General features: G+C 38.1%; 1 protein-coding gene across 1 annotated transcript; it reads left to right on the top strand.

The window, feature by feature from the left end:
- The first annotated feature begins 882 nt into the window (after nucleotides 1-882).
- Nucleotides 883-9,330, top strand: LOC126587800 (cullin-4-like). Its single transcript, XM_050252876.1, has 17 exons — nucleotides 883-1,352; nucleotides 2,426-2,541; nucleotides 2,627-2,973; nucleotides 3,635-3,815; nucleotides 4,002-4,124; nucleotides 4,220-4,507; nucleotides 4,851-4,976; nucleotides 5,140-5,241; nucleotides 5,331-5,384; nucleotides 7,080-7,186; nucleotides 7,503-7,563; nucleotides 7,654-7,785; nucleotides 7,904-8,041; nucleotides 8,160-8,240; nucleotides 8,477-8,557; nucleotides 8,666-8,746; nucleotides 8,888-9,330. Exons 1-17 carry the CDS (start codon nucleotides 980-982, stop codon nucleotides 8,999-9,001), a joined length of 2,505 nt encoding a protein of 834 aa, XP_050108833.1. The 5' UTR covers nucleotides 883-979; the 3' UTR covers nucleotides 9,002-9,330.
- The last annotated feature ends 594 nt before the right edge of the window (nucleotides 9,331-9,924 follow it).

The raw sequence follows: 9,924 nt of genomic DNA, 5'->3' as shown, positions 1-9,924 counted from the left end.
AAATTCTAATTGAATTGAAGAAAATTACTATAGCTGCACGTTTTAAGAAGTTAAAGAACCAATGATCATGATTTTTACTCCAATTTGATTAAAATTGAGGAACAACTGCTATAATTTCCTCTATATAACAAATCTAACAGTTGAATTGGACAAATTTGATCCTTTTATCACGTTCAACATTTTTCTTGCTACATTAAAAGAAATCAAGACCTTTAAACATAATGTAATTTTATCTCTTGGTCTCACCCAACACTTTCACCCTCATCATCACCCTCACCAGTCAACATGTCAAATTGGCATTGTGAGGAGAGTACGGAAGGACTCTAAATTCAAGTCTTGATTTCAATCACACATTTAAAGATGCGGGAATAATTTCAAAACATTAACAAACACTTGATTGCGTTCGTAATAACTATATACGTTTTCTTATCAAAATTTATGATTCTAGATAGTTACAACCAAAAGATTAAATTTAATAACATTAACAATCTAAACAACAACATTAACAAAATATAAACCACACAAAATGTTATGGATAAAAAAAAAGTAAATTAGCCGATGATGCTTAATTGTTTTGAAAAATAATCATGCGTATGCACCTTGATGTGAATTCAATTCTCACAATCACTCTCCCGTCTAATAATTAACAATTAACCCACTAATATTTCATTTTCTAAGTGTAGATAATATATTTTGTTAAAAAAATAAACATCTAACGATATCATTTATCCAAAAAAAAATCATAAAACCTCATAAAAAAAATCTTAGTCATTATTTTCGAAAAGGTATTTGGTCATTAATGCAAGAAAAAAGAAAAAAAAAAATGAATTAACACACACACTCTCTCTCTTCTCTTTCTCTCTCTATCTCTGTCTCGTATCGGGCTCTATCTATCTCAGCTGCTGCCTTCTCAAATCTTCGTCTCGCTTTCTCTCTCCTCACTTTCTCTCTCATCTCTTTCACTTACAATGCGCTGTTGATGAGTTTGATGTCTCACCCCAACAAACGCTCCTCAGCGATCAACCACAGCGGCACCTCCTCCTCCTCCTCCTCCTCCTCTCTCAACCCTTCTTCCGCCGGCCCACCCATGAAAAAGGCCAAGTCGCAGGCGGTGGCCGGTTCCCTCGATCCCAGCAAAAATGGCCTCCACCACCATCACCACCACCACCCTCACACTCACCCGTCCCAGGACCCCGATAACGACGCCGTATTCGACCCCTCTTCCATGTCCCTCGACGAAGATCTCAAGCCCGACGACCCCTCTCCCCGAGGCATCGCCGCCAATTTGTCCCGCAAAAAGGCGCAGCCCCCTCAGCCCTCTACCAAGAAGCTTGTCATCAAGCTCGTCAAAGGTACGCCTTCTCGATCCTGATACGGTGTCGTATTTTGGGGCTAATTTTGATATACTGGGTTCAGATAGTCATTTCTAGGTTTTGTAGTATTGGATAGGATCATTGATTTTGCTTTGGGGTTTGAGGACTAGGGCAATTTCTCAAATTAGGTTTTGGGTTTGATGGTCTGCAATTTGTGAAATTAGTTGGAATTGAGAGGTGGGGTTTAACTTGGATACTTCAGTTTCATGTGGGTTTTATGCAAAATTTCAACCTGTATCATTTGCAAGGCGCGAATCAAGAAACTCTTTTATGTTTTTGAATGTGTATTTGCCCTTAATTTTCTTTCCATGCTAGTACTTCTGCAAATTTAGTTTGACATTGGTGCTCGAATCTCGTGCGTGTCCCATGCAATTTACATGCTTCTGATGAAATTGTTTCGTCTGCGGTTACTGTGATTGGCTAGCTGATTTTGATGGCAAGAACTCCCTTGTCCACTTTCTGGTCAGTCATTGAACTATGGAAGTTCCAATTCTGTTTATAGTAGTCATAATTAGGTTTCGTCATTGCTTTCCTAGATGCTCTCTGTTTAGGAAGTATTTGGTGCATGAACAAAGTGAGGGTTTTGCATGACCTATAGCTTGAGTATTTCATCGAATCATTGTAGTGTCCTTGTAGTATATTATTCACAATTGAGTTTAAAGTTCCTTGGTACTTTTGACATTCCCCATTCAAACATAGGGTAATGTTCTTCCTAGCATGATTGGGTTTGGACTAGAGTTTAAGCTTTTTCTGCAATTCTAGTTAAGAGTGGATTTTGCAGTACACAATACTTGTTAACTTCGCAAATGTACAGTGTTTCTACTTGATATGACATAAGTTCCAGACTGCTGGTATTTGGGCTGGTTTGCTGGTTTCATAGCAGCAAGTTCTTGTACTGGCTTCTGCACACACAAACTCATAGACATGCCTACACTTAAACATGAAGATAGAGAGTTACTCACCAATACATGCTCATTTTGCTTTGCAAGTTGACTGCATTTTGAAAAAGGTTACTGACTAATTACATGTTCATTTTGCTTGTCTCAATGAAGCTAAACCCACGTTACCCACAAATTTTGAAGAGGAAACATGGGCAAAGCTGAAATCAGCTATTTCTGCTATATTCTTAAAGAAACCTGATTCTTGTGACTTGGAGAAGCTTTATCAGGTAGAACAACCACATTTATCTTTGTTTTACAGTATGAATTTTCCATGCACTAGGGTTAACAGAAAGCAAAACATGTTCTCCTCAGGCTGTTAATGATCTCTGCCTGCACAAGATGGGAGGAAGTCTTTATCAACGAATTGAGAAGGAGTGTGAAAGGCACATAGCTGCAGCGCTGCAATCTTTGGTTGGCCAAAGCCCAGATTTAGTGGTTTTTTTATCACTTGTTGAGAGATGCTGGCAGGACCTTTGTGACCAGATGTTAATGATTCGTGGTATAGCTTTATATCTTGATAGGACATACGTGAAACAAACTCCAAATGTGCGTTCGTTGTGGGACATGGGATTGCAGCTTTTCCGCAAACACCTTTCTCTGTCTCCAGAAGTTGAGCACAAAACTGTCACCGGCCTTTTAAGAATGATCGAGAAAGAAAGGTAAGTTATGTTCCGCCAATTTCAATTAATGGTAGGTTGTAGGACAGATTAGATAACTTTCGTGGTGGGTTGGTTTGTAAAAAAGCAGGTCCAAAAAATGATCGTAAACTTTCAAGACCATAAATTTTAAGTCCTTACTTCCCAGATTTCTTCTATTTCTAGAAGGTGAGTGAGGGTTTTAGGCTGTATGGTTGGATTGGGGGTCAATTAAGTGAGGTTTTGATGGATGAATGTTTGTAGGCATATGTTATATGTTGTAGGCGTTTGGATCTTTCTTGTTTCACAAGGAAACTTCGCATATTGAAGTTCATTATATATAGCCAAGATTGTGCCTTTCATCATCTTACCTAGAAACTGACTTTGTGTACAATAATATGATAATTTTATATAACCTTTTCTTCCGTGATGTTGGGTCTGTGAGGGTAGACATTTTTAGCACCAAATTTTTGTCTTATTTATGGGTAGGCGATGAGTAATAATAGGATATGTGGTGTGCCATAGAGCACTTGCACCTTAAAAGTAAAAAGCTTAGTGGCCAGGTGTTAATTAAAACCTAAGATTTGAATGTTGATTGATTAACTAGTACAAGAATCTTTATTAATTTGTTGGGTTTGCTTTTGCAACTAGTAAAATCTACAATGTTGTGGTCTTGGTTTTCCAGATTAGGTGAAGCAGTGGCTAGGACTCTGCTTAACCATCTTTTGAAGATGTTTACAGCTTTAGGAATCTACTCAGAAAGCTTTGAGAAGCCATTTCTTGAGTGTACTTCTGAATTCTATGCTGCTGAAGGCATGAAATATATGCAGCAAGCAGATGTTCCGGATTACTTGAAGCATGTGGAGGTGCATATTTCTTTCTCCATCTCTCAAGTCTTCATGAGGCCTATTTACTTCAGCAATTTTTTCTTTTCATCTGTATTTTTTGAACATAATGACTTGTTCCAATTACTTTGCACCTATCTAGCTTGTCTCTTTGTCACTATGATGACTTATGCCTACCATTGGAGATATTTGGATAATATGTTGCAGACAAGGTTGCATGAAGAACATGAAAGATGTTTAATCTACCTGGATGCAAGTACACGAAAGCCATTAGTTGCAACAGCGGAAAAACAGCTTTTAGATCGCCATATACCAGCTATTCTCGACAAGGTTTTTATCTTGCCATGAACTTTATTATTCTGTCCTTAAGTTTTTGAATTCTACCCCTATGTATTGAATTTAGGTACTTATGGTTTCTCTTATAGGGTTTCACATTGCTGATGGATGGGAATCGCATTGAGGACCTTCAAAGGATGCACACTCTTTTTTCCAGAGTCAATGCCCTTGAATCACTAAGGCAAGCACTTAGCTCATACATCCGGAGGACAGGGCAGGGCATTATCATGGATGAAGAGAAAGATAAAGAAATGGTTGCTTCTCTTTTGGAATTTAAGGCTTCTCTTGACACTATATGGGAAGAAAGCTTTTTCAAGAATGAAGTATTCTGCAACACCATAAAGGATGCCTTCGAGCATTTAATTAATCTCCGACAGGTAGTCTTTTATCTAATTGACTTTTGCCATGTTTTCTTGTGTTTCTTTTCCTTCATATTACAACGGGAAATCTTGACGTGTTTTCAAGTGATGCGACATAAGAAAGGCAGAATTTAGCAAAGAAATGATACTAGATACATGATAAGAGTTTGGATAAGTTTTTGTTATAACATTTAATAACCATCTATAGATTTCTTTCAGTTGAATATAGCCAGTTTAATTCCATTTACATTCCCCCCTTCCCCACTTTTTTCCAGTGTGTTTTGAATTCAAGTTTAATGCACTGCTCATTATAGATCTAAATAGACATGTTTGATCAAGAGTTTATTTTTTCCTATTGTAGAACCGACCTGCTGAGCTGATAGCAAAGTTTTTGGACGAGAAGCTTCGTGCTGGGAATAAGGGTACCTCTGAAGAGGAATTGGAGGGAATGCTTGACAAAGTCTTGGTTTTATTCAGGTTTATACAGGTAAGATTGAAGTGTTAATGTCCAAATTAATGAGTTGATTACTGGGTTAACTAGCATTTCTTGTAAACATGTTTTCTCTTATCCATGCTTGCAAACCCTTGTTACTCTGTTGCTTGTGTCTGTCTAGATACTGATTTAAGGTTCTTTTTTTTTCTTAATCCAGGGTAAGGACGTGTTTGAAGCATTTTATAAGAAAGATCTTGCAAAAAGGCTACTTTTGGGAAAGAGTGCTTCTATTGACGCAGAGAAGTCTATGATTTCCAAGGTAAATAATGGATTTTGATTTTCTATGACTTATATTTAAATGAGATCTCTGTCACTTGATTGTACTGACCAAATTTCATCTCTGTACAGCTGAAGACTGAGTGTGGCAGTCAGTTTACAAACAAACTCGAAGGAATGTTTAAGGTATGTATATTTTCTAAGTCATATGTTTAATTGCAGTGATTAATTATTATTGCCTCCAGTATTTCATGCCAAAATTGGAGGTGGCAGAATTTGTCCTTGCTGATCTACTTTTCTTTGGATTGACAAGATGCATCAGATTAACTTTTATAGAGTGCAATTTTTAAGGCATAAAAAAGTGAGGTCAAGATTGTCTGGGTTGATTAGTTCTTAAACTTATTCCAGGCCCAACGTTGCTTATCTCTGTAGGATGTAAAATATGGAAAAGGATCTCAAACAGGCTTGTTTAACTGCCAAGTTTAATGAATTCTTGTATTAATTTAATCTACTCCACGTTACATGCTGGATTCTGGAAGGTCGTGTAATTGACAGCATGATTAACGTATTTTCTAGGCTTTACTTTTTCACCGTTATCTTTTGGCGAGTACTCTTGCTGGATTTTGTTAAAGATTATAGATTTGATTAGCTGTGCAAAGCATGGATACATGAAACACGTATCTTGAAGAAATGTGATAGCCATTAGTTGATCACAATATGCGTTACCACATCAGGGGGTTTAAGTGAACCATTTTGCTCGTGTAACACTATGATTAGTACTTGGGAAGGAAACTAGGGAGGATGGATTAGGGTATGTTGCGAAAGGAATGAAAAGTAGGAACGATGGAGAGGAGTGTGTTCTGTCATGTTGTTTGGTATGCATCATGCATCATAGGAGGAAAGGGTAGTCGAAATGAAGGAACAATTGGATTCTCATTCTGAATGTTTTACTTTATTGCTAGCCCATTGATAGCCATTAGTTGATTACAATATGCGTTACCACATCAGGGGGTTTAAGTGAACCATTTTGCTCGTGTAACACTATGATTAGTACTTGGGAAGGAAACTAGGGAGGATGGATTAGGGTATGTTGCGAAAGGAATGAAAAGTAGGAACGATGAAGAGGAGTGTGTTCTGTCATGTTGTTTGGTATGCATCATGCATCATAGGAGGAAAGGGTAGTCGAAATGAAGGAACAATTGGATTCTCATTCTGAATGTTTTACTTTATTGCTAGCCCATTGTGAGGCTAAGCACTCCCCCCCCCCCTCGGCCCAGCGAAGGAGTGTTCTTCTCTCGTGTTGTTTGGTATGCATCATAGGAGGAAAGGGTAGTCGAAATGAAGGAACAATTGGATTCTCATTCTGAATGTTTTACTTTATTGCTAGCCCATTGCGAGGCTAAGCACCCCCCCGAGGAGTGTGTTCTTCTCTCGTGTTGTTTGGTATGCATCACAGGAGGAAAGGGTAGTTGAAATGAAGGAACAATTGGATTCTCATTCTGAATGTTTTACTTTATTGCTAGCCCATTGTGAGGCTAAGCCTCCCCTCCAAGAAATCCATATTTATTGATGGTAAAACAAACGGAAAGGAACTTTCTATATAGTTGAGTTCCTCATGTTATGGGTTGTAGTTTTTTTTTCTTTTCTTTGGTGGGCAACAGGGGAAAAGTAAATATTTAGCACTGGGCTGAGGTCAACAAAGTCCATTTGTATATGAGCTCTTGTAGTTAGTTTGGGATTCATAAGCACTTTATGTATCATTTACTTTCTTCAGTTCTCAAAATCATATTTACTTTATATAGGAATGGATTTGTGATTCACATGTGGCCAGAGATATATGTAAGGGTATTAAATTCTTTCATTGCATGTACATCTTTTCAGGATATTGAACTCTCAAAAGAGATAAACGAGTCCTTCAGACAATCATCCCAGGCCAGGACAAAACTCCCATCAGGGATTGAGATGAGTGTTCATGTCCTTACAACTGGGTATGCTTCAAAGTATTTTGTTATTTCCTATAATAGTTGGATCTACTTTAAAACTGTTTATAAAGTTTGGTGAATTTGATTTATATGTCATATCCAACTAATTCTTCCTCATTGCGTTCTGTCAAACAAGATTTATACTATATTTATTTAAACGTATTAGTTTGTGCATAGACCTTATTATTAAGAATATACATTTTAGTGAGAGAACATATGGAACCTATTGCGAAGAACTTAACTTATAACCTGACTTTTATTTTTCTTACATTATTTATTTTCTCCATATCTGCTAGGAGTTCTAAGTGGTGCTTTGGTACAGGTACTGGCCAACGTATCCTCCCATGGATGTTAGACTTCCTCATGAATTGAATGTATACCAGGTATACATGCTACTTAACAGATGCTTTCATTACTGGCGAGGTTATTGTGCTTAGTAAATCTTCTGACTCTCATTTTTCATTGTCCAACAGGATATCTTCAAGGAGTTTTACCTAAGCAAGTACAGTGGTAGGCGTTTAATGTGGCAAAATTCATTAGGTCACTGTGTCTTGAAAGCAGATTTTCCTAAAGGCAAAAAGGAGCTTGCAGTTTCTCTGTTTCAGGTTGGTCACTTCAAGGCCATTATGCTTCTGTTTTCTGGCATTAATTCTTTGTTATCCAGTAGAATTCTTTAAATTCTACTTGTGTAAGTGATTGAACTATAATCGTTTGGTTTGCCAGACTGTTGTCTTGATGCTGTTTAATGACGCTGAGAAGCTAAGCCTTGAAGACATTAAGGATTCAACTGGCATTGAGGACAAGGAACTGAGAAGAACTCTGCAGTCCCTTGCATGTGGAAAAGTTCGTGTCCTACAAAAGGTGGGTGCTTGGATGAATTTCCAGATTCATATGCAAAATTTCTGTCCGTAACATAATTGGAAATGTTGGGTCATATCCTTACTCTTTGTCCTTTTCCTTTTTCTAATTTGTGCTATAGTTTCCCAAAGGGAGAGACGTGGATGATGGTGATACATTTACGTTCAATGACACTTTCATTGCTCCTCTGTACCGCATAAAGGTAAATTTGATTTGTATGTCCATTAGCCCAAATGAAAAATGGTTATCAAAAAGGTCTCAAGCTGCATATGCAGAGAACACGTCTAAATCTGAGAAGTTATAAAAGTAAATCTGTCTATATGAAAGTATTGTCCTCTCAGTTTTCTCCTGTGCTTTAAAAACCACTTAGGTTCACTGCAGGGTGACCTTATTTTGATCACTCCCATGATTTTACTTACATTATTTTGATGGATGCAGGTGAATGCGATCCAAATGAAGGAAACAGTGGAGGAGAACACGAGCACCACTGAAAGAGTATTCCAAGACCGCCAATATCAGGTCAACCTTTCTTTGTGTTCCAGATTTTTCCCTATTTCGCGTGCTGGTCGCACCCCAATGATTGTTGTCTTTTAGATTGAAAATTTTGTGTAACCTGGTGCATTGCAGGTTGATGCTGCTATTGTTCGGATAATGAAAACTAGGAAGGTGCTGAGTCACACTCTTCTGATAACAGAACTGTTCCAACAGGTAAGTAAAAAGTCATTTGATTTTTTTCATTCAAATCCATTCAGTTATATAAATCAGCATTTACGGGCCTGGAAATAAGGAATGAGTAAGGAAAAATATTGAGGGAAATTGTGTGGTGCTGGTGTTTGTTCTGGTGAGCAGCTTAAATTTCCGATAAAGCCGGCAGATTTGAAGAAAAGGATTGAAAGCCTGATTGACCGGGAGTACCTAGAACGGGACAAGAACAACCCTCAAATTTACAACTACCTAGCATAATAAAGGAAACCCAGCAGATTTTGAAGTTTTCTCCTCTGTAAATGACACGGGAAAGACTTCTTCCGTCTTCCCTTCGGGTTCGGGAGGGAAGACGCAGGATGGTACGGTCCAGTCCCGTCTGATTCATGTACAGCGACTTGTAGTTTTTATCTTTTTCTCTTAATTATTTGTTGGCGGTCGATACTTGATTGTAAAGAATGTTTAGTCTCCGTTTTCAGATCTGTATTCCTGCGAAAAGAGTCGACTGCGTGAATGAACTGCGGATTTTTTCCTTGTTCTTATGAAATAGGGTAATATGTAACAAAGAAAAGAAGAAGAATATCTTGACACGCCTGGTAGTTTCGTTTCTTCTCTGTTCGAGTGTTGTTGTATGTGCGACAAACGAGTCTTTTGGCACACCTTTCCTTTTCAACAATCGCATTTTTCGCTCTGTTTTTACTCGGTTTTGTGAATTTCAATTTTCAACCAAAAATCTTTTGTAGAATTTTCATTGCACCATGAGCTTTCCAAAGCTCATGCCTTGGTATCGTTTGGTATGCAGACGGGACGGAACGAAACGAAATGGGACGGGTGGAACGGAACGGAACGGAAAGGGAGCAAATATGCCCTCAGATGGAAACAAGGAAGAAGGAGACAGAGAGGTTATAATTTTGTGTTCCATAGATGTGGAACGAGTCGTTTCAGGGGGTTGAGGCGGAATGAAAATTCACAAAAAATTCGTCTCGTGGAATAACACTTTCCATCCGTTTTAGGTGCACTAAACGTGAAACGGAACGTCGCGTTCCATTCTGTTTTATCCCGTCTCACGTACCAAACGGTACCTGAATGTCAAGTTGATGAAAATCAGCTTCTGGTTGTATCGGTTTATACAACAATGTGACAAGGAACTACATGGTTATGGACCATCGATTTCAAATTTAACG

The sequence above is a fragment of the Malus sylvestris genome, chromosome 10 (assembly GCF_916048215.2).
Source record: "Malus sylvestris chromosome 10, drMalSylv7.2, whole genome shotgun sequence".
NCBI lineage: Eukaryota > Viridiplantae > Streptophyta > Magnoliopsida > Rosales > Rosaceae > Malus > Malus sylvestris.
This window is presented reverse-complemented; position numbering and strand designations above follow the sequence as displayed.

What these genes read in the sequence shown, in the direction of transcription:
- LOC126587800 (XM_050252876.1), top strand. Translation starts at nt 980, where the DNA reads ATGAGTTTGATGTCTCACCCCAACAAACGCTCCTCAGCGATCAACCAC. An exon ending in CTCCTCTGTACCGCATAAAG is followed by an intron (nt 8,241 to 8,476) that starts GTAAATTTGATT and finishes TGATGGATGCAG; the next exon opens with GTGAATGCGATCCAAATGAA. An exon ending in TAACAGAACTGTTCCAACAG is followed by an intron (nt 8,747 to 8,887) that starts GTAAGTAAAAAG and finishes TCTGGTGAGCAG; the next exon opens with CTTAAATTTCCGATAAAGCC.